Below are 25,062 nucleotides of genomic sequence, written 5' to 3'. Positions count from 1 at the left end.
AGTCACGAACAGCCTGAGCAAACTATTTATAAAAGTAGCTTTAATCAGGTTTACTTATGCGATAGTAATCGTCTTCATCTTTATTTACCCTTTGCTGTATTGTAAGGCATTGGACATTGGTAAAATCATATTTCGTGGGAATGTTTTTAAGACTTATACGACTAGAATGTACTATTTTAGCAATATTTTTTTTTGTCTCTCTTGAAACTTAATACAAGCAAATTAAGTTCTTTGAACTAAAGCGACTTGTGAAACTTGAAGCTTATGTTACCAAGCTAAATCGAACTTAAACATAATCAAAACTTTTCATATTTACGTTACGTAAAGCTCGGTTCACTTCTCATCAACTCGCAAATCCTAAATAAACATTTACATGTTTATTTCTTCATATAAACTTGTGCTGTGAATTTAGTTCAATTCCAACTATTTGTTTTAATACGTCATTAATCTACGAAGCTACGGCGTAGCTCTATAGCTACGGAGCTACGGCGCTACGACGTAGCATTCTGTTAATATTATTACTACGTTGTTTGTTGATTTTGATTAAATTTCAAAAGGGATATAACGCGTTATGTTTTGTTGTTTAATAACATCTTGTAATAAGGCAAGTAATTTAATAACGCTGTTAGTTATTAGTGTTTATGGTATGGGAAAACATAATAATTTGTTCGGTGAATTTCACGGTACCTTTATAACTATTGGAGCAAGAAAAGTCAATGTAATTTCTCAAGGATAACGATTCCGCTATCCTCTTTATTCTAGAAAATGATATAAGGAGATAATATTTCTCACTGCACCGTCTAAAATAGCCTCATAAATACAAGAGATTTAGTATATTGTTTCTCGTTTGGAATATGGTTTATGGTATGTATCGTTTATAACATGGATTAATGTGTGAATGTAAGTGTTTAAAATTCTTTATATGTAGTAGTCAAATTTGAGGAAGGCTATATTGTTATAATATTTTAATAATATCGTAATAAATGTTCATTTTTCACGAGTAAAAACTCTTTTTGACAGTCTTCTTATAACGGACTGAGAAAGCTTCCAAAATTATAATGAATATCCAATTTAATGGATAAGTTGTGTGCTCATTCCAACATAGTTTAATAATACCGATACTAAATCTATTTCAGTTGAATAAATAATTAATTGAAATAGAAATTTGCAATTAAAAAAAAAAAAAAGAAATTGCTTAGATGTGTGGACGAGCTCACAGCCCACCTTGTGTTAAGTGGTTACTGGAGCCCATAGACATCCACAACGTAAATGCGCCACCCACCTTGAGATACAAGTTCTGAGAGGTCTCAAGTATAATTACAGTGGCTGCCCCACCCTTCAAACCGAAACGCATTACTGCTTCACGGCAGCAGTAGGCAGGGCAGAAATAGGAAATATTTTAATAATATCGTAATTTATGTTCATTTTTCCCGACAAATAACTCTTTTAGACAGTCTTCTTATAACGGACGGATAAAGCTTCGAAACTTATAATGAATATCCGATTTAATGGATAAGTTGTGTGCCGTTTCAAAGCTAGTTTAAGAATGCCGGTACTGAATCTATTTCAGTTGAACAAATAATTAATTGAAATAGAATTTTACAGTTTTATTTTATTTGATGTCACTTCTGTTATTTCATTATGCAACTTTTTTAGTTATGTAATTTTGATAACAAATGTATTTGTTGTTAATTGGGATTTCGGCTTCACGTCTAAAGATGAATGGTGGCGGTGTCTATGCGATTCGTTCACTATTTAACGCCATAGAGCCTCATACACTCGTCGCAATAAACACAAAAAATCTAGTCCATTACAAACTAATCTCGACAACGGCTAAGATTGAGACAGCGAAAAACTTCAATGTAACTGTCCAAAAGCAAATTCCGGTAATAGTGAATCCAACTATATTCTTTCAAGTAAAACGAATAACGTGTTTTATTTAATGGCGTATAACTCGAACATTATCCAAATTGAACATAGAGTTCGGGACATTTGAGTTGTCTACCGAATCGCTTCGTTAGATCGTGGCTAACGAACCATTCCAGCGATTTCTTACTCGGCTGGAGATGCGCTCTATTCTGTTTGTTCCGACAGAGAATCGGCGGATAATCGACGATAGATAGCTTCGGATATTTCAAAAAGTTTGGCAACTTAAATCGAAGCTTGTGTTAGATGCATTGCGCAGTTTTTTAACTTAAGTCTTCTAAAGACTACAGGGATTGTGGTCGGTCTTATACTGTTACGCGCACAGATTTTTTTTTGTTTTTCTCTATCTATTCTAGTGACCTCGAGGGGTCATGCTAGATTCACCGAACGAGTAGGTGAGCTCACGGGACTCTAACTTGGAGACGTTGCTAACACAGCCCTAGAAAAAGCTGTGCTTCGCAGAATCTATCACCGGATCGGAAACGCGACCCTCTTAGAAAATCCGGCGAGAAACCCAGAGGGCTGTGCGTGAGGAAACGCGCACCGTCTTATCTTTACACTTATCACTTATCTGTTCCGTTATATTATAATTTGCAAAAGGACAAGCATTATCTGGAACTTTTTTAATAGATAAAGGTAGCTAGATTTAGTTGCAATCAAAAAGTAATTCAACGTTGAGTAAGATTATCGTGGTCAATGACATAAGATTGTTGTACTTATATCGGGCAATGTGATTATGCTGGGACCCGATTTTCCCAGGTGATGAAACTCATTGTTTTTAATTCAAATTCGTGACTTCCACGCTACAGCTATAAATTAGCGTAATCACTATAAGCCATACATTACGTTTCAATGATCCACCAAATAATAATATTGAGACTCCGACCTCATGGTCCAAACGAGTGATGATATTCCAAGCTGTGCCTACACCAGGTGGAATTAGGCTCTAAAACACGGGTTCTATCAGAACGGTCTGATCTAGTAAAATGAAAGTATGAAAAGTTAATAAGTTATATGTAGAACAGTAAAAAAGAATGGTGCTTCAAAGAACATAAATGTATTGTGAATAGAGGATTACTGGTAGTAGCTCTTGTGAGTCCGCACGGGTGGGTACCGCCACCCTGCCTATTTCTGCCGTGAAGCAGTAATGCGTTTCACTTTCAAAGGTGGAGTAGCCGTTGTAGATGTCTATTGGCTCCAGTAACCACTTAACACCAGGTGGGCTGTGAGCTCGTCCACACATCTAAGCAATAAAAAAAAGAATGCGTATTTTGATCTGCAATACATCAAAATTGTATCCACAGTTGATGTCATTGAGCAGCATTGAATAAACTACAACAAAACAACATGTCATTTCGTTTTAATTATAATTTTTTTTAATAACGCAAATTAAAATAAAACGTAATTTCCAATTAAGTTATTTTTTAATAAAATTAATTACATCATCGGTTTTTTTTTACATAACACCAAATTTAAACTAAAGCTGGAAACACACGATACATTAACCGGGATTCGGAGCCGATTTGTTCCGGTTCCTGCGGGATTAATGCAAGTCCCTCCGAACATGATCCCGGTGCTATGTACTCACACGCTTTAGCAGTTCATCCTTATTAATTGGGAGATAAAAACGGGGATAAGTAGACGTTTAATTGGCGGAAAGGGTTTTGAGAATAAAGCAAGTTTTAGGGACATATATGAAGTGAATGATGATTTTATTACTGGTGGTAGGACCTCTTGTGAGTCCACACGGGTAAGTACCACCACCCCGCCTATTTCTGCCGTGAAGCAGTAATGCGTTTCGGTTTGAAGGGTGGGGCAGCCGTTGTGACTATACTGAGACCTTAGAACTATATCTCAAGGTGTGTGGCGCATTTACGTTGTACATGTCTATGGGCTCCAGTAACCACTTAACACCAGGTGGGCTGTGAGCTAGTTCACACATCTAAGAGATAAAAAAAAAAAACAATAACTGATATTTTAGAATTGTATTTGCATATTAAAAAGATATACTTTTACATTTGCTTTAAAATATCTTAGATCTGAATGAATGTAACGTTTTAATTAATAAAAATATTGTTTAGTGTTATCTCTGAGATACTGGTGATCGGTCATATTGTGGACTGGCATGGTTGTAATATCGCGTTCTGGTTCAAATAGCAGCATACAGTTTTAATTAAATGCAATATTTTAAATCTTATATCTTTAAACGAGCAATTCTTGTAATTTTTTTTTTATTGCTTCGATGGGTGGATGATCTCACAGCCCACCTGGTGTTAAGCGGTTACTGGAGCCCATAGACATCCATAACGTAAATGCGCCACCCACTTTGAGATATAAGTACTAAGGTCTCACTTATAGTTACAACGGCTGCCCCACCCTTCAAACCGAAACGCATTACTGCCACATGGCAGAAATAGGCAGGGCGGTGGTACCTACCCGCGCGGACTCACAAGAGGTCGTACCACCAGTAATTACGCAAATTATAAATTTGCGGGTTTCATTTTTATTACACGATGTTATTCCTTCTCCGTGGAAATCAATCGTGAACATTTGTTGAGTACGTATTTTATTAGAAAAATTGGTACCCGCCTGAGATTCGAACACCGGTGCATCGCTCAACACGAATGCACCGGACGTCTTATCCGTTAGACCACGACGACTTAATGTATATAAATATAATCTGAATCACAGAAACGGCTCCAACGATTTGCAAAAAATTTCGTGTACAGGGGACTTCGGGGGCGATAAATCGATCTATAATAGCTACGATTTATTTTCAAAAAATGTTTTTTTATTCGTTTTTTCAATAATCAACTTTAGCGATAATTAATCAACTTAAACATAAACTTTTTTTTTTAATGAAATAATATAATTTCAATATAACAAATAATATAATATCAATCAATATGTAATTCGTATTAAAATATAATTTCTAAAAAACACAATTTATAAAAAAAAAACCTAGCAAAGCCCGATCATCCTCTATTTTAATTTTATGTTACAAAGCAAATTCAGCTCCTTATGCATTGTCAACGAAATCCTTAAACAATCCGAATAAAAATGATTCCAGGTAACAGCGACCTAATTAATTGGCTAATTATTTTAATGCATCTTTAATAAGCCTTCGAGTGTTACTATTAAGAGGGAGCTTTTAGAACATTTTAAATGAAAAAAAGAAAATTTGCGAAAGCGACCCGCGAAAAGCCTTTTCCGTAACCCCAATTTTCAAAAGTGCCTTAACTTAGTTTAACTAACGTATTGCGTTCTCGACTTACGTTACGATGCTGCACACAAATCTAGCTCTTAAAACAAAAGGCTTACAAACGAAAGTTCTGAGACAGTCAAAATACGAAGTCGAACAACGGTTTTCCCCTGTGCTCCTGATAAATACGCGGTGAATTTAACTTACGAGATAAAACGTGTTTTAAAAATGGTCTACATTACATTGCGGGGTGGGAGTCAGGGTGAATACTGGGCATTCGTTTTATTCACGTAATCTTACTTACGCTTGTAAATGACATAGCTTCTAATACAACAAATCGGTAGACCAATTACAACCCACCAGGTATTTGTCGAAACCGATCGATGGGATATCGCTATTGTCAGCGGGCAGAGCCTTTAGAGTTGGATCTGATGACTTAAGGAGGACGGGGGTATAATATGTTTTTTTATTGCCTTTGTAGGCAGACGAGTATACGGCCCACCTGATGGTGAGTGGTTACCGTCGCTCATTGACGTCGGCAATCCCAGGGGCAAGCCGATGCCTACCATATAATGTTATGTTTATTATTAGGTGGATGGCAAGCTGGGTTTTAGTTTATTTTATTGCTTAGATATGTGAATTACCTTGCGGCTCATCCGGTTTTAAAGGGTACCAGTGCCCATAGACATAACATGAATGCCACCACCACCACAATGAAGATGTCGATCTTTCGAACTCATTGTTTCACGATAGAAATACACTAGACGGAGGTATCTTCCCTTTAACGTTTACCAACACTATTAACTAGTAAATGGTAGTTGGTATTATAATATGCTCGTATATAACTCTTATTGTTAGAGGGAGTAGCTGCTCTGCCAATTATCTGATGAATCCTTACAAGATATTATAAGATTTAATGGTAGGCAGCGGCTTGGCTCTGTCCCTGGGATTGCTGAAGTCCATGGGCAACGGTAACCACTCACCATCAGGTGGGCCATATGCTCGTCTGCCTACAAGGCCAATAAAAAATTTATAAGAATTAAGATGTTACATATATACATTACATATTGTTACGCCCTGGGGTTCGGGATAAATAAAATTTCACCAAAGTACAACTTAAAAACTGTATTCAACACTTAAAACACTTCACAAACACTTTAAAACTCTCAATCCGCTTGTTCCGCTTAGCTTCAGGTGATCCGTTCGCTATTTCGCTTCCAGTAGTTCTTATTACTGACTGACTGCACGCCATCCCTACAACGCTTTTATAGCCGATACCTCATCCCTAAAATTATCGAGAACATTCTACACACCTCTAATCGTAGTTACCGCTGTGTGACAATAGATGGCGTTGTACTTCTCGAGCGTTCTAGGTCCTTCGATATTTGTTCGACTATTCGGCGATAGATGGCGTTAGTCTTGCCGGCGTAACAATATTAAATCGCACGACGTGGGTCACAGACCCCCGGTGGTGACCTGCCTCCGCACCTGTGCGTCCCGGGGTTGTGAAATGACTGCAGAGCTTTTTGCTTGCAACGCGATCTTCTACGTAAATAAGAAAATGCATTATCTCTTTTCACTGTTCCTATTTTAAATAGTAATGTGCTTTGTACTGTTTTATGAGTTCCTACGGTATTGTGTGGGTGTTTTGAAATTTTCTTTTTCGGCTCAGATAAGTCGTTACTGTTTTTTATTTTTTATTGCTTAGATGGGTGGACGAACTCACAGCCTACCTGGTGTGAGACATAAGTTCTAAGGTCTTAATGTAGTTACAACGGCTGCCCCACCCTTCAAACCGAAACGCATTAGTACTTCACGGCAGAAATAAGCAGGGCGATGGTACCTACCCGTGCGAAGTCTCAACAGGTCCTACCACCAGTAATTACGCAAATCATAATTTTGCGGGTTTCATTTTTATTACGCGATGTTATTCCTTCACCGTGGAAGTCAATCGTGAACATCTGTTAAGTACGTATTAGAAAAATTGGTACTACGGGATTCGAACACCGTTGCATCGCTAGATATACGAATGCACCGGACGTCTTATCCTTTAGGCAACGATGCCTTCAAGCAATTTCGGTGATGATTGAAGCCCATTGATATTGGATTATACTATTATATATGAACTCAGAGCAGAACTTCTCAAGGTCGTTGTCAATATTATTGAAATGAAGACACAAAACCTTTAAAAAAAAACGAATAATCTTATTCCTTGACAGCTTCGACGTTCGCGGCAGGAGTTTCAACAAGGCCCTGCACTGGTCAGACCCTACCGCCTTCGGGAGGAGGGCGTACTTCGTGACCATGTCCCGACCCTCGGCTCTGACTGTTGACGGCGTGCAGTTAGACGACGAAGGGGTATACCGCTGCAGAGTCGACTTCAAGAATTCGCCAACGAGAAACTTCCAGATCAAATTGAACGTCGTCGGTAAGGTTTTGAAATTTTACCACCTTTTTTTTATTGCTTAGATGGGTGGACGAGCTCACAGTCCACCTGACGTTAAGTGGTTATTGGAGCCGATAGACATTTACAATGTAATTGTGCCACCCAGCTTGAGATATAAGTTCTAAGTATAGTTACAACAGCTGCCCCACCCTTCAAGCCGAAACGCATTACTGCTTCACGGCAGAAATAGGCGGGATGTTGGTACCTACCCGTGCGGACTCACATGAGGTCCTACCACCAGAAAAGACCTAACCAAGATTCAGGTGCCACTTATCGCCGATAGTGGTTATTAGTAGATAGTGGTTCCAAATCCATTGGATAGACCAATGTGTAACATAACACAAACAGACTTACACTAAAATCATGCTGCTGTATCATTAAAATATGATCTGGCTTTTACATGTGGAGGCACTGTCTTTTGATGGTGTTTGGTTTGTTTGTAAATAGATTTTTTTTAGCTCTTGTGGGCAGACCAGCATACGGCCCATATGATGGTGAGTGGTTACCTTCGCCCATGAACTTCAGCAATGCTAGGGGCAGAGCCAAGCCGCTGCCTACCGCTAAGAACTCTCCACAAGCTTCGTTTGAAGAAGGAGAAGTCATAGCGCTCGAGAAACACCGTGGAGGGGAGCTCATTCCAAAGCCGGATGGTACGTGGCAAAAAAGATCTTTGGAAACGCATTGTTGATGAACGCAGTGGCTCCAGGTACTAAGGATGAATTCTACTCCGGTGGCGGGCGGTGCGATGGTAAAAACGAGATGATGGTATGATATCAAACAATGCCTCAGGGCCCTCCCCGTGGAATACAACGTAGAACGAAGTCACGGTCCACGTGGCGTTAAATGGCTGCCGGAGCTTATGTCACAAGGTTTGTTATCTCTTCCGGCTTGACACTTGAGGCCTGCATGGTATTGCCGATCAGAAATGGCGCAGGCCTCTCAATTTATATTTTTATTTTTTTTGCTTAGATGGATCGCCGAGCTCTCAGCCCACCTGGTGTAAAGTGGTTACTGGAGCCCATAGACATCTACAACGTAAATGCGCCATCCACCATCCATTGGCAGCGGCTTGGCTCTGCCCCTGGCATTGCTGAAGTCCATGGGCGACGGTAACCACTCACCATCAGGTGGGCCGTATGCCCGTCTGCCTACAAAGGCAATAAAAAAAAAAAAAAAAAAAAAAACCTTGAGATATAAGTTCGAAGGTCTCAAGTATAGTTACAACGGCTGCCCCACCCTTCAAACCAAAACGCATTACTGCTTCACGGCAGAAATAAGCAGGGTGGTGGTACCTATCCGTGCGGACTCACAAGAGGTCCTACCACAGGTAGTATGCATGGTATTGCCGATCAGAAATGGCGCCAGTCCTCTCAATTTCATCTGCATATTTAGGCATTGTTAAAGCTTAACGTCCTTTCAGTTCCACCGCATCAGCTCCTTCTGTACGACGAAGCTGGTCATGACGTGGCGGGAGTTGTTGGGCCATTAGAAGAGGGGGGCAACTTTACATTGCTATGCGAGTTGAGAGGAGGTAAGCTTTTATCAGAAAATACTTTACATTTAGGTCATTTATCTTAATTAGCAGTTATCTCAATGATGAGAGGGAGCTAATACTGCTTTTCGTAGCTACCGGGTAAAGTCAGGTATCCATAATTCTATAACTTGATGCAATTATATATTCTCTTATGTGTTTTTTTAGCGACTATAATAAGAGGTGCGATAATGCTCATCTAAACGCATTATAAATTATATTCATAATTTTTCTCATTTTTTGTAGATATTTCTGTAGAATTGAGAATAAAATAAAATATTCACTTATAATAATAAATTATTTCACTGTTGACCAAACTTTTATACGTCTTTCTAAAATATTTTTATTATCTTCTTCTTCTATATATATAAAAATGAATTGCTGTTCGTTAGTCTCGCTAAAACTCGAGAACGGCTGGACCGATTTGGCTAATTTTGGTCTTGAATTATTTGTGGAAGTCGAGGGAAGGCTTAAAAGGTAGATAAATATGAAAATTCTCGGAATTAGATAAAATTTAGGTCTTTTATTTATCGATTGAGGCACTACGAAGTCTGCCGGGTCAGCTAGTAATAGTTAAAAATCAACTGTCACCTTTTTTTACACCTTGCTCATTCGACCGCCTTCGCCATCTTCCTTTTCGCTCTGTCATTCTCTTTTTCCTTTCTTACCGTTTTCTCTCACTCACATCTTAACGCTCTGTTTCTCTTTTCATACGTTCCATTCTCACCACTACTACATTTCCAACTGAAATGTTTTCTGCTTACTTTGATGAATGAACTCACGGCCGTCACCCACCTTGAGACATGAGATTGACCTACATTTGTGCAGTATAAGGGCAGCGTCATCCTTAAAAGTGGGAGGCATGATTCTTTCGTAGCATAAAAAAGGGAAACAGAGTTAAGAGACAGCTTAGGGACGCTGATTGTGAAACAACTATTACATACTTGGGAAAACCGATTACGTTCCGCTGTGATTTTACGTGTAAATGTGTGAAATACACCGATTTGTTGGAACGAAGTTCCTTATCGCGCGTTGTGAAAGGGGGCTAGACGGAAAAAATTCTTACGAAAAGTTGTCACGACACTTTTTGCTATAAATTCTTACGAAAAGTTGTCACGACACTTTTTAGATCCGTCATTCTGACCAATCAACGTGTAGGCGCTTATCGCGTGACATTGCTCGTATCCGATTGGTCCGCGTAATGAGTACAGTTTCTCGAGATAGCGTTTCAACAATAGTAATTTAGTTCATAGTATTGTTTTTTTTTTCTTCATTATGCCGTAATTTATTATTATAACTTAAAAAAAAAAAATACAATTCCTTCACTAATTAATCGAAAGGAACTTCGTTCCATCCGGGTGTCCCTTGACACCTCTGAAGTTTTTTTTTTTTGTATCTCCATAATACTACTAAACCAACTTTCTTCGTAATAAAAATGGCGGTATCAAGTTTCATCACAATCTGTACAATAGCTTAAAATCCTACCTATAATATTTTAGCTGCTTCTTTATCACAATTACTGTCATTCAAAACTTAATCATACGGAAGATATACTAAAAGGGAAAAACATATGGATTTGCAAGACTTGGTTTACCAGAAAAAGAGATAGAATATTTCTGAAGTAAGTTTGTTTTTCTATTTCGCCAAGCACGAGCGACTACCCTTACGATGAGGGTAGTGATGTCAGCATGACAGCATACCTGACGTTACGCTTTTTAAAAACAACCAGGACATCAGTGGTCCTTCATAGATACTAAACAGTTCATTCAAACTAAAATAAATAAAAGAGTTCTCCCATGAACAATCATACATGATCACGGTTTGTAAATATGTAAGTTTATTTTGCGTGATATCAGCGTAACACACCTAACACCCACTCTTCCCACATGCGAATTGTATTTAGTCGTCAAAATGGTTTTCCAGTGTACAAAAATAGAATACTCGTACAAGCGTGTGCGGTTTTATTGTTGCCATCTTACGTGAATGAAAGAGTTGTGTTGGATGTCATATATATATCTTTATATTTTGTGATCTTTTAACGATGAAGGGAAGATCTTTCACATCATTACAGATTCTCCCGTACCATTAACGGTGCTTTTAGGTACCACAAGCACCGGTCACCGTTCTCGTCGAACCCGTCGCTTGTGACGAAGGGCTCGATGAGTGAATTAACCCATAGATACAGCCCACTGAGTTTCTCGCCGGATCTTCTCAGTGGGTCGCTTTTCCGATCCGATGGTAGATTCTGCGAAGCACTGCTCTTGCTAAGGCTAGTGTTAGCAACACGCCCGGTTTGAGCCCCGTGAGTTCACCTACACGTCAAAGAAAAGCTGAAATTGCCTCTCAAGGCTATCAGCATAGATACGGAAAAAAAGAAGATCAGCTTCAGCTCAGCTCAATAGACCGACGATCCAAATGTTATCGTTCGGAACTTGTATATATGCAAGCTTACATTGAAAATGTCGTAAGCGAGATTCAGGCTTCTGCTAGATATCTTGTGTTGAATGATAGTTGCCGCCGGAATAATTAATGAAAAAGTAAAAGCTTTTATTAGAACTTAAAGCTTAAGCATTTTTACCAGTCGACCATGGAGTGGTGCTGAGACAGTCTATCGTGGAAGCATTTAAAAATTTAATGTGGATAATTTTGTTTGAAGTCGTCGAGACCTAAATTATAGGACGGCAGGTTAACTCATACTGAACGATGCAACTGTTCCAGGGTTCGAATCCCGCAGGAAGGTTCCTATTTTTCTAACGACACACGTACTTCATACTTCCACGGTGAAGGAATAACATTGTGTAATAAAAATCAAATCCGCAAAATTATAATTTGCGTAATTACCGGTGGTAGGACCTCTTGTAAGTCCGCACGGGTAGATACTACCACCCTACCTATATTCTGCGGATTATACTTATTGCAACTGCCAACTGGCATTGCCATTAGTAGTATAAGTCCTTATGGGTATGTATTAGTAATGCATTTCGGTTTGAAGGATGGGGCCGTCGTTGTAACTATACTGAGACCTTAGAACTTATATCTCGAGGTGGGTGGCGCATTTGCGCTGTAGATGTCTATGGGCTCCAGTAACCACTTAACAACAGGTGGGCTGTGAGCTCGTCCATCCATCTAAGCAATAAAAAAATTTAAAAAAAAACGTTTTTCACAATACCAATTGCCAATCTAACAATAATACCTGAAGAAGAAATGAAAAGAAGGAACAAGAGATTTTTCATACGAAACCTATTAGGATAACCTTCATTCGTGTATGCTAGTATAAATATGTGTCGGCGAAGGAACGAAGCAATTCACGAACAATAGTTATCATATTAGTCACTCAGACAGGCCGACAAAGGTACGCACGAGCAGAGTGGGCCAAATATAAAGATTGAGTTAAGATGCCGTTTCGGTGTGCCCGACGGCGAATTTTAACACGATTTTATAAGTCTTTTTTTTTATTGCTTCGATGAGCGGACTAGCTCACAGCCCACCTGATGTTAAGTGGTTACTGGAGCCATAGACATCTACAACGTAAATGCGCCAACCACCCTGAGATATAAGGTCTAAGGTCTCAGTACAGTTACAACGCCTTTTTTTACAATAAAAATTTTTTTTCTTACACTATTTTTAATAAAAAAAAATTAAGTTTATTTTCTATTTTTTAATTGGATTTTCTATAAAAGCATATTTTGTTAGTTTTTTAAACTGTTAGATATTTTTCATTTTTTAGTTAAATTTCAATTTTTGTATTTTTTTTTTATATTGTATTGTCATCGGTCCTTAATAAGTAAACTTCGAGTTAATCCGATGTTTTGAAGGAGGATCAAAATCATGTTCAAAGATTCCGTCACATACTAACATACATACGTCTGAAGCTAATGAAAGCGTATTAAAAAATCTACCAATTCCGCTGTGCTCGCCAAGCGTTTACGAGTCGCAGCATTGAAAACGCTCACTTAAGCAGTAGACGAGAGCAAATCGAAAAACACGAACTATTACTTTTACAAATGACGTTTATGTTACGACAGTGAACGGGGCATTTTTCTTACTTTCTCCCCCCTTTGTTAGTTTACACGCGGGCGGGCGACGTATTATTCGAAACCCTATAACTCCATATTTATGTTCTCTGAAGGGCAAAGGGTCTGTTTCGAACATGTACGAAGAATCATGTTTGAAAACGGTTTAGTAAAGCACACAGATTTCCACAAGAACGCCGACATGTTTTTTTTTATTGCTTAGATGGGCGAACGAGCTGACAGCCCACCTGGTGTTAAGTGGTTACTGGAGCCCATAGACATCTGCAACGTAAATGCGTCACCCACCTTGAGATATAAGTTCTAAGATCTCAGTATAGTTACAACGGCTGTCCTACCCTTCAGACCGAAACGCATTACTGCTTCACGGTAGAAATAGGCGGGGCGGTGGTATCTACCCGCGCGGACTCACAAGAGGTCCTACCACCAGTAAGCATGTGTTCGTCATTTAAGATTATTGACAAGTAAATTGACTCGTAGACGCATCCCATTGAGTTTCTCGCCAGATCTTCTCAGTGGGTCGCGATCCCGATACGGTAGTAGATTCTGCGAAGCGGTTCCCTTTTAATAGGGCCAGTGCTAGCAAAGTTCTCTCAGGTTGAGACCGTGAGCTCACCTACTCGTGCTCAAGTCGAATCTCAAATAGCCCTTTAGTCTACCAACGAATAGCTGAATTGGGCTAATGTATAATATGTAGTTTTAAAACTTAAAAAAAGCTTAAAGAGCAAACCGAACTAACAATAAATTTCATCCTTTACACCGATCAGGATATTACAGCGATGTCATAAAATTATTGCTACGCCGGTAAGAGTAACGCCATCTGTCGCCGAATAGCCGAAACGAATATTAAAGGATCTAGTAACGCCGAGAACGATTGAGAAGTACAACGCCATCTATTGTCAGATAGCGGAAACACACATCGAAGCTACTCGACTTGCCCAGAATGTTCTCGATAAAGCTAGGGATGTCGTATCGACAATAAAATCGTTGCAAAGATGGTACGAAGTCAGTTAGTAATCGGAACTACTCGAAGCGAAACAGCGAACGGATCACCTGAAGCGAAACGGAAGAAGGGAATTACGAGTTGTAAGTGCTCTGTGAGTGTTCTAAGTGCTGAATACAGTTGTAATTTATACTTGGGTAGTTTTTTTTTTTTATCCCGAACCCCAGCGCGTAAAATTATTGTATCGTCGTCGATTCTTGATGTGTGTGTCAATTGTAAAGTTAACCGAAAATACCGTAACACACAAACAAAAGCTAATCAAAACGTTTCCAAAATGGGAATACTCATTGCAAAGATTACTTTTGTGGGGATTAGTGGTTTATTTTGAATATTTTTCTTACCATCTTTTAAATTAAGGTTGTGAATCGCAATGCGCAAGGAGTCGCAAGCCGGTGGCGCAGCATTCCTGCTCATTAACCACGAGGCCATTGCCGGTCGCAAGCCCGGATGAGAAAAGAGGAGGGTTGAGTAGAGCTGGACATTCCTACCACAAAACGTCAACGCCGAGCACTGGGCGGCGGGAAATAACCCAGCCCCCGGATCCAACCAGAGACCCGGAGCGGGACCAGTTGCCGTGAAGGACTAAATCCCTTCGAAATACTGATGTGGAAGGACATGGGAACCCACCACAATTACATCCCAAGAGAGTCATGGACAGAGAAACATTTAAACTGTTTCAAGGCCATGACCACGACCCTCAGTAATGAGGAAACCGACGCAAGGAGGAGGAACCACGAGGCAAGGAGGCGAATGGATAGAGACACAAATGATAGAATTTCGATGACAAAGTTCCACTTGCTCATTAACTTTAAGGCTATTTTTCGTGACAGCTTCTTGTTTTACCTTCAAATTCTATCATTTTATAAACCAAATAGAGGCGAGATTCACTACGACAAAGAAAAAATGGCGTAATTTTATCAGAAAACTTCTGAAATTACATTTCGTTCGTTTATATTTTCAATCAATCAAATTCTCGTTGTTGAATCTAAAGATTTTCGTAGAACTGTTCACGAATCTGTTCTCTTCGAATCTGAATATATACTAATACTAGCAGCCCGCTCCGGCGCCGCTCGGGTCTTTAACAAAAATTTCAACGATATTTGACGTTATTTTATTTTTTAAAATAAAAGAACACTAATTGCGGCAAAACTATAATAGTTAGAAATATGCTGTCGCGACACTTTTTGAAAATAATAATGTGTTCTACAAAGTCGTAGTAAATTATTTTATTCTGTCATCAATAGTTTTCGCAGGGCACACGATGTAAAGAATATTTTAGGTAATTTTTTTACACCTTGGGTTACATTATTGGAGTTTTAGTAAGGAACGCTAATTTTTTTCAAAAAAGATTATAGCCTATGTCACTCGCGAATAGTGTTCCTTCCAAACAGTGAAAGAATTTTTCAAATCGGTTCAGTAGTTTTGGAGCCTATTCAATACAAACAAACAAACAAATCTTTGCTCTTTATAATATTAAGTATAGATATAGATTATAAAGCGGAAGAGTTTGTTTGTTTGAACGCGCTAATCTCAGAAACTACTGGTTTGATTTGAAAAATTCTTTCAGTGTTAGATAGCCAATTTATTGAGGAAGGCTATAAGCTATATAGCATCAGGGTAAGACCAATACAAGTGGAGCACCAATAATGTTTCAAAATAGGGCTTTAAATAGGTTCCTTAACATTCTATAATTCAAAAATATTTTCACTTTCTACGTCAATAAAGTGGGGGGTAAAATTTAGCGTTATGCCAATGTAACTATTACACGCGGACGGAGTCGCGGGCAAAAGCTTGTTAATTATACAGGTTAACTAGGTGTTACCGGCAGCTTTACACGCACCGTCACGAAAACGTGCTAATATATCTTTTAAAATAGTAAAACCTTTAGTACTGGTGGTAGGATCTCTTGTGAGCCCGCGCGGGTAGGTACTACCGCTCTGCCTATTTCTGCCGTGAAGCAGTAATGCGCTTCGGTTTGAAGAGTGGGGTAGCCGTTGTAACTATACTGAGACCTTAGAACTTATATTTCAAGGTGGGTGGCGCATTTACGTTGCAGATGTCTATGGGCTCCAGTAACCACTTAACACCAAGTGGCTTTGAACTCGTCCACCAATCTAAGCAATAAAAAAAATAAAAAATTGTCCAATGCTTTTTCATTTCATGTTGGATGATTGCAGATAAATATCATCCAGATATATTAGCAATTAGTTTTATATCCTATTTATCCTATCTATATCCTGATTTGGATCTTCTCGTCTAGCATGAAATAATGGTTGGGGTAGCAAGGGGGCGTGTAAATAGCCCTCCTGCGGCGGGAGCATATAAAGCGGGGTTGTAGAAAGGCGTGTAAATAGCCGTCCTAAGCGGTATGTGACAAATGTTTGTCACTTATAATTAGCGGAGCGGTAAAACTATATAGCGGTAAACAAAAGCTAGTAATCAAACTAAAGATATAAATTAAATACACATAAGCGAGCGGGCGGGCGATTGATTACACGGAAGCAGCAATAAAATGGCAATAAATTAAAAGAACTTGCACTCACCTGAAGACCTTGCCAGTGACTGTCGTGCGGGCGTCGGCGATGGAAGCACGCGGGCGGCCGGAGGGGGTGACGAAGCTCACGTAGCTTTTCGTAAGCTCAAGCACCACACAATATACAAGTGCCGCCATCTAGGCAGCTAGCGGTAAAGCGTGATCGATCGGGTAGAACCACGCTTTGGATAGTCGCGGTAATTAGTTACTGACAAACTCCAAAGGTGGCGCCATCCCAATAATTCATTAGCATCCCATTACTAAATCCGCGTGACCAATGGTACTTTCTGGACCGGTGATATAACCGCAATTTATAATTGAACTTGGTCAATGGTAGGACTTATGGTATGCCCTTCTGGGTGGGTAGTGCCATCCTGCATTTCAACGCGAAGCAACCATGCCTTGAAATTCAAAGGGACAGCAATTGAGCAAATTATAATTTTCTTAATTACTGATGGTAGGATCTCTTGTGAGTCCGCGCCCTGCCTATTTCTGCCGTGAAGTAGTAATGCGTTTCGGCTTGAAGGGTGGGGCAGCCGTTGTAACTATAATTGAGACCTTAGAACTTATATCTCAGGGTGGGTAGCGCATTTACGTTGTAGATATCTATGGGCTCCAGTAACCACTTAACACCAGGTGGGCTGTGAGTTCGTCCACCCATCTTAAGCAATAAAAAAAAACTCAGCCTCGTGTCTCAAAAGGGAGTGGCGGCATTATTATTATGATGTCTATTAGCTCCAGTAACAGCTTAATATTAGGTATAGCCAATAAAGCACAATATTAAGCTAACTACTAACGATATTTAAATAAAAGTAAAATACAAAATTTACTCTATTAAACACCGGGCCTTTCCGGGAAGCTTTTTCTGAGCTTTCCACAAACTGATATTAATTTCAAAGCTCGCTGTCTAATTGGTTCTTTCGTAAGTTTTCATAAAAAAGTTCTAAAGAGGATTATTTAAACCATCCTTAGTGCGGTGCGACTATTTTTTTAGTTCGTATAACTTATTTAATTTTCGGGACAGCTCTATAGAAACTATCTTTTTTTTTTATTGCTTAGATGGATGGACGAGCTCTCAGCCCACCTGGTGTTAAGTGGTTACTGGAGCCCATAGACATCTACAACGTAAATGCGGTACCCACCTCGAGATATAAGTTCTAAGGTCTCAGTATAGTTACAACGGCTACCCCACCCTTCGAACCGAAACGCATTACTGCTTCACGGCGGAAATAGGCGGGGTGGTGGTAACTACCCGTGCGGACTCCCAAGAGGTCCTACCACGAGTGATTACGCAAATTATAATTTTGCGGGTTTGGTTAAAACCAATAATTAAATTAAGTAATTAAAATTACACGATGTTATTCCTTCACCGTGGAAGTCAATCGTGAACATTTGTTGAGTACGTATTTCATTAGAAAAATTGGTACCCGCCTGCGGGATTCGAACACCGGTGCATCGCTACATACGAATGTACCGGACGTTTTATCCTTTAGGCCACGACGACTTCAAACTATCTATTGGAGCACAGCGGATTTGTATTTATTTCTGTAATGAACCAGTCATCTGATCTAGTATGAAGGAAGACCCCATTGTAAAATACAATTAATGATGTCCCTCCTCGCTTCGGTTCCTTCAATGCTGAGGGTCGTGACCACCTCCTCGCAACAAGAGCTTATTGGGGATCATTCTACAGAGCATCGTGGACTGTGGTGTCGAGAGCAGTGCGGATCTGGTCAGTCCAAAATCAGTTTCTTACTGGTGGTAGGACCTCTTGTGAGTCCGTGCAGGTAGGTACCACCACCCTGCCTATTTCTGCCGTGAAACAGTAACGCGTTTCGGTTTGAACGGTGGGGCAGCCGTTGTAGCTATACTGAGATCTTAGAACTTATATCTCAAGGTGGGTGGCGCATTTACGTTCTAGATGTCTATGGGCTCCAGTAACAACTTAACACCAGGTGGGCTGTGAGCTCGTTCACCCATCTAAGCAATAAAAAAAAAAGATGTACTTGCAACATAGAAGTGATTCATGATTATTCGATAAACAAGCATCTCTTTTAAGAAAAAGATTCTCTTTCTCGCGATAACCTTCACTTATCTGCGGTATTCGAAGGTCGGTACAATCGCATCCCTCGGTAAAAGTACATCGGACGTCTAATTCTTAACTGCATCACGCCAAAAGATCGTCTTGAGATCTGTCTTGGAATCATCACTCATTCCCATCACTGTAATTCCTCTGTAGTTAATATCCTCAGTGGTTGGCTTTAAATGAGAATTCTCTTGCCAAATGAAAGCGAATTTGTCTTGAACCGTATAATGAGGTTGGTTAGAAGGCACTAAAGAGCATAGAAAATTCGTTGATTGTTATAATAGAATCGGCGCTAATTGTGTTAAGTAATACATGGGATCCGCGCATCATGTAGATGCAAATGTCATGTGAAACATACTGCTCGACTTCAAGATGAACTCTTTCGGGATAAGGGATAATCATGTTTAAATTAATTAATTTCACTTCTGATCTTCTGAATGGGTTTAGTTTGTCATCATGCAACCATATTATTATACTATATTTTGTTTTATAGTTACACAATGAAGCACACTGCATTCCAATTAAAACTATCTTAACTGTAATCTTGGGTTTTTTAAACTGTAATATTCAAACGCAATGAAATATACGTGAAATATTCAGATGTTGACGAATTAACACCTTAGTTGTCCGCGACCACGAAAACTGCAAACTGTAACTGTAACTGTTACTTCAAACTAGGGGTGAGCAATCTTTTTAATCAATGGGCCAATTTGAATTTCAATTTTTTTTGGCGGGCCGCATATACATTAATTCTTCTTAATAATTTACTAAGCTTTATTTCTTTATTATAAACAAACAAGAAAAGAACAGAAAAACGAATCGATCGGAGAAAGTCGATAAATAAATTCAGTTTTAGAAAGGCACGGCGGGCCGCGTCTAGCTTATTCTTGCTAAACTGTAACTAAAACGTCGGAAATAATAAAATGACAATAATAAACGCGAGATGACACGGTAAAAGCAGTTTATAGTTTTATATATAATTATTTTACAAAACTGTGTGTTATTTTTGTGAACTGTATAAATGTGACAGTGCTTAATAATATTTCATCCACTGTAGTGACGTTCTATATTACATATCAAAACTCTGTCATAAAATAGTTAATGAAAAATAAATATTCTTAACTAGCTGACCCGGCAGACTTCGTAGTGTCTTAATCGATAAATAAAAGACCTAAGCTTTTGTATAAAATAAACTTATAACAAACAAAACGAATCGTTCCGATGGAGGACACGTCAAAGGAAAAAGAAAATTGTTATTTTTATTTAATTCCGAGCATTTTCATATTTATCTACCTTTTAAACCTTCTTTGGACTTTTAAAAATAATTCAAGACCACAATTAGTCAAATCGATCCAGCCGTTCTCAAGCCTTAGCGAGACTAACGAACAGCAATTCATTTTTATATATAAGTATAGAAGAAGAAGATAAAAACCGAGTTAGCACAAATACTTTCTCGCATCGAATTCTCGTTGGTATAACGTGACATATTAATGCGATTTATATATCTATCGATATCACATCAATAAAATTAATTCTTGACTCAGATGAATATTGTTACTGTGTTAGATGAAAACTGATAAAAATATTTACTACAATCTAATTTAGCCTATATTATGTGTACAATAAGGGTGAACATAAAATTCAAACTATTGTTACGCCAGTAAAAGTAACGCCATCTATCGCCGAATAGTCGAACGAATATCGAAGAATTTAGTAACACCTAGAACGCTCGAGAAGTACAACGCCATCTATTATCAGATAGTGGAAAGATAGAAATGTGTGGAATATTCTTGATAATTCTAGGCATGTGGTATCGGCTATAAAAGCGTCGCAAAGATGGCACGCAGCGTGCCCCGCAAGAGGGTACGAAGACCCTCCAGCACGCAGTCAGTTAGTAATCGGAACTACTCGAAGCGAAACAGCGAACGGATCACCTGAAGCGAAGCGGAAGAAGCGAATTGAGAATTTTAAAGTGTTTGTTGAGTGTTTTAAGTATTCTAAGTGTTGAATACAGTTTTATATTTAGACTTCGATAGAATTTTATTTATCCCGAATCCCAGCGCGTAACCCTATAAACTATAGTTAATCTGAATTTGGACAGAATATCGCGAGCTTTTGAAGTTGTAGAGTTCCCATGGGTTGTCACGTAAAACTTCTAAACGGCACATATAGCCTAACATATATCGAATCGTCTATGTTCATAAATAGCTCTAAAGTCTCGTCACAGGTCAAAACGTCTGATTGTTTTTTTATTAAAATGAAAAAAACCATTACAAAAACCATGACAGATATTACAGGAAACGCGGCGCAAATGAAGATATACGGGCCCCAGCCGCGGCGGCTTAACATTTCATTCCATTAACGGCACGTCAGAAATCTAGAATAACGGCTTGGCACGGTGACTGGAAAAGGTTTTATTTGTCCTGAGTATAATGTGTCAGCAAAACGTTGAATGCAATCGTGAAATTCCCTTTGTTCGTTCGGTCGTAGATTAATTATTGCAATTAAGATATATTAATGCAATAAATCGAGCGCTTTTTGAATCAATATTGAAGTTTGGAGAAAAAGCTCGCTAAAGAGATTATTCAGTTTTTTTTTTGTTATTGCTTAGGTGGGTGGACGAGCTCACGGCCCGCCACTTGGTGTTAAGTGATTACCGGAGCCCATAGACATCTACAACGTAAATGCTACTAGCCACCTCGAGACATGGGTTCTAAGGTCTTATTTTTTACAGTACAACGCCTGCCTTACCCTTCAAACCGAAACGCAATACTGCTTCACGGCGGAAATAGGCAGGATTTTTTTTATTGATTATATGGGTAGACGAGCTCACAGCCCATCTGGTGTTAAGTGGTTACTGGAGTCCATAGACATCTACAACGTAAATGCGCCACCCATCTTGAGATATAGAAGTATAGTTACAACGGCTGCCCCACCCTTCAAACCGAAACGCAATACTGCTTCACGGCGGAAATAGGCAGGATGGACTACTTACCCGTGTGGACTCAGAAGACGTCCATCCAGTCATCAGTTACATAATTATATTCTCTTCGGTTTTTGCCAGTCGTAGAGCTAAAACAACTTTTACGGTTTTAATTTATCCCAATGGACAGTAATGTCGGCGACTACGAAAACTGTAAATTATTCGAAACATTGATATAATGACAGTAGAAAACAAATGCGCTATTAAATGGTAAGAGTGGTTTCAAATTAAATCTAATTTTATTCAGGTATAAGGAAGTTGTAACCATTATTGAATTCAATATCACCCTATTTTTTCCAGTGGCTTTTGTCGTTAATGATGTAGCAATGTGGGTATGGCGTAGGATGCTCCAAATACCATGGACTACCATGAGAGCTAACGAGTCGATTTTCATAGAACTAAACATCCAAAAAAGGCTCTCTGCCATTTGCCAAGAACGCGAAAGAGCTTCTTCGGACACATCATTTGGTCTCCCAGACATGAATTAGAGAAGCTCATAATTTTGGGTCGCGTAGAAGGCAAGCGTGCCGTGGGCAGAACACCAGCCAGATGGTCAAATCTAGTTCAGGGAGCGGTTGGTATCAGTCTATAGTCTATACCATGCGGTCCATGACACCCTTGAGTGAACTATGTGGAGGAAAGTAGCATGTGCGATCTTCAGCAGTGAGGGAACGATGAAGAAAAATAATTAATGAATTCACTGACGATGATCTAGCATCGTTACACGCTGAGGTTCGCGATAAATAAAATTCCACCGAAGTATATATAACTTAAAACTGTATTTATCACTTGGAACACTTAAAATACTTCACAAACACCTTAAAATTCTTAATTAACTTCTTCCGCTTCGCTTCAGGTGATCCGTTCGCTGTTTCGTTTCAAGTAGTTCCGATTACTAATTGACTCGTGCTACGATTTTACACGACATCCCTAAAACTATCGAGAATATTCACACAAGTCGAGTATTGTGTGTTTCCGCTATCTGACAATAGATGGCGTTGTACTTCTCTATCTTTCTCGACGTTACGAATTCCTTTGATATTTGTTTTGGCTATTCGGCGATAGATGGCGTTACTCTTATCGATGTAACAGTAGCGTTATTTAAGTGGTTTTTACTAGGATACTACTACAGGAGTAAGTGGGGTTCAGTGTCGTCAGTTTCTCGTTCGCTAAGAGATAACACGAGATCAGATTACGTTGGTGTAATGTTTTAAAATGTACTAATCCTTAATTTCAGACGCAGAATTATCACGCGGAATCACGAATAGAACAGACTTCTATAGTCTAATATTGACCGATTCATATGAAATACTTCCACTATAATTTCTATGATATTATCCTGGTATTCTTTGACTTCTATCTTAATCTAACTTGTTCACAACATCGATCCATCTGTAAAAGATACCGAAAGCGCTTGACCGCGATTTTGAAACATCCATTTGTCGGTAACTAATATTGCTATAAACAAAAAAAAAGAACACTTTCAATAAAAAATACAAAATTCTTAACCTAAATTACGAAGAAGTTAAAAGAAAGTTAATAAAAGAACTGCTTAATTGGTCCTACTCTTTTTCGGAGGACTTTCTGAAATGCATTAAGTAACCCTAAACACGAACTTATGGTAAAAATCATTACACCTGTTCCTTTTCTTTTTATATATATGTGAATGTGTATATATGTATATGTGTGTGTGTGTATATATATATGTATAATATTTCGCTTAACTATTTTGATTTACTTGTATATTCAGCACCGTTATTACTAGTTTTAAGATACTCCTGTAAAAAAAACTCTCCACGAGACAGGCAGTGCCTAGTGTGGAGAGTTTTTAGCAAACTGTTATGTGTAAATGTATCATGGTTAATAAATAAATTATTATTATTATTATTACTCCTGAGGTCCGTGAAAATGGGTGAATGTATGAATTTTAACGAGCCACCGTAAATATTGGAGTTGGCCGGCGCGGCGCTTCGCCCCGAGAACGATAGATAGCTATTTTACGTTCATAGCCTTGGAAACTGACGTGATTCGCGATTTCCGACTTCTTACTTTTATATTCGTTTGCGAACGAACATCGATAATTAGTTCTGCAATGCGTAGTTGCAGTTGCGCCACTCAAAGACGCTAATAAAGAAAGGAAAACCCTTTCCTTTATATACTAAAACTATAGTATTATAGTCGTCGTGGCCTAAAGGATAAGACGTCCGGTGCATTCGTGTGTTGAGCGATGCATCGGTGTTCGAATCCCGCAGGCGGGTACCCATTTTTCTAATGAAATACGTACTCAACAAATGTTCACGATTGACTTTCACGGTGAAGGAATAACATCGTGTAATAAAAATCGAAGCCGCAAAATTATAATTAGCGTAATTACTGGTGGAAGAAGTTTTTTTTTATTTAATTGCTTAGGTGGATGGACGAGCTCACAGCCCACCTGGTGTTAAGTGGTTACTGGAGCCCATAGACATCTACAACGTAAATGCGCCACGCACCTTGAGATATAAGTTCTAAGGTCTCAAGTATAGTTACAACGGTTGCCCCACCGTTCAAACCGAAACGCATTACTGTTTCACGGCAGAAATAGGCGGGGCGGTGGTACCTACCTGCACGGACTCACAAGAGGGTCCTACTACCAGTGTAAAACTACTAAAACGTAACCGTCTTTTGTCATTGCTGCAGTCCGATAAAAAATATTATAGATAATTAAATAAAATCTGCGCTTTCCCAGTATTCATTCCTCGCATGTCACGTCATATGTATAGGCACGGATATAATATTAAAAGCCGGCTAAGTGCGAGACGGACACACGGTTCCGTAGTCGCTCTTAACAAAAATATATGGTGGAAATAAGTTAAACAATATAATAATATTATAATATACTAGCTTTTGCCCGTGACTTTGTCCGCGTGGAATAGTTACTTTGGCATAACGCAAAATTTTACCAGCCTCTTTATTTACGTATAAAGTGGAAATATTTTGAATAATAGAATATTGAGGAGTTATTTAAGGTACCAAAGTCACGCTTTTTATCCAACTTTCATTCATCTTAGCGTGATGTTATATAGCCTTTCTCAATAAATGGGCTATCTAACACTGAAATAATTTTTGAAATCGTACCAGTAGTTCCTGAGATTAGCGCGTTCAAACTAACAAACTCTTCAGCTTTATAATATTAGTATAGATACACACACAGAAACCATCCCCATAGTAATAGGCGCAGCAGGCGTAGTGGCAAAAAGTATACATAGATACATAAACAAACTCGAAGCAAATATAAACATACACATAATACAAAAACAAGCAGCCATACACACATGCACA

The 25,062-nt window shown here is 38.9% G+C and overlaps 1 protein-coding gene across 2 annotated transcripts in view; it reads left to right on the top strand.

Annotated features, from left to right (window-relative positions):
• Nucleotides 1-25,062, top strand: part of LOC101746619 (neural cell adhesion molecule 2) — a 118,880-nt gene that overhangs the window by 68,009 nt on the left and 25,809 nt on the right. For both annotated transcript variants that reach the window (XM_012690081.4, XM_012690080.4), the window contains exons 4-5: nucleotides 7,348-7,556; nucleotides 8,995-9,105. In XM_012690081.4, the coding sequence (XP_012545535.1) occupies nucleotides 7,348-7,556; nucleotides 8,995-9,105 (320 nt within the window). The remainder of the gene's footprint in view (nucleotides 1-7,347; nucleotides 7,557-8,994; nucleotides 9,106-25,062) is intronic.

Source organism: Bombyx mori, chromosome 7, assembly GCF_030269925.1.
Source record: "Bombyx mori chromosome 7, ASM3026992v2".
In the NCBI taxonomy this organism is placed as follows: domain Eukaryota; kingdom Metazoa; phylum Arthropoda; class Insecta; order Lepidoptera; family Bombycidae; genus Bombyx; species Bombyx mori.
Note: the sequence above shows the minus strand (reverse complement) of the source record. Positions and strands in the feature narration are given on the sequence as shown.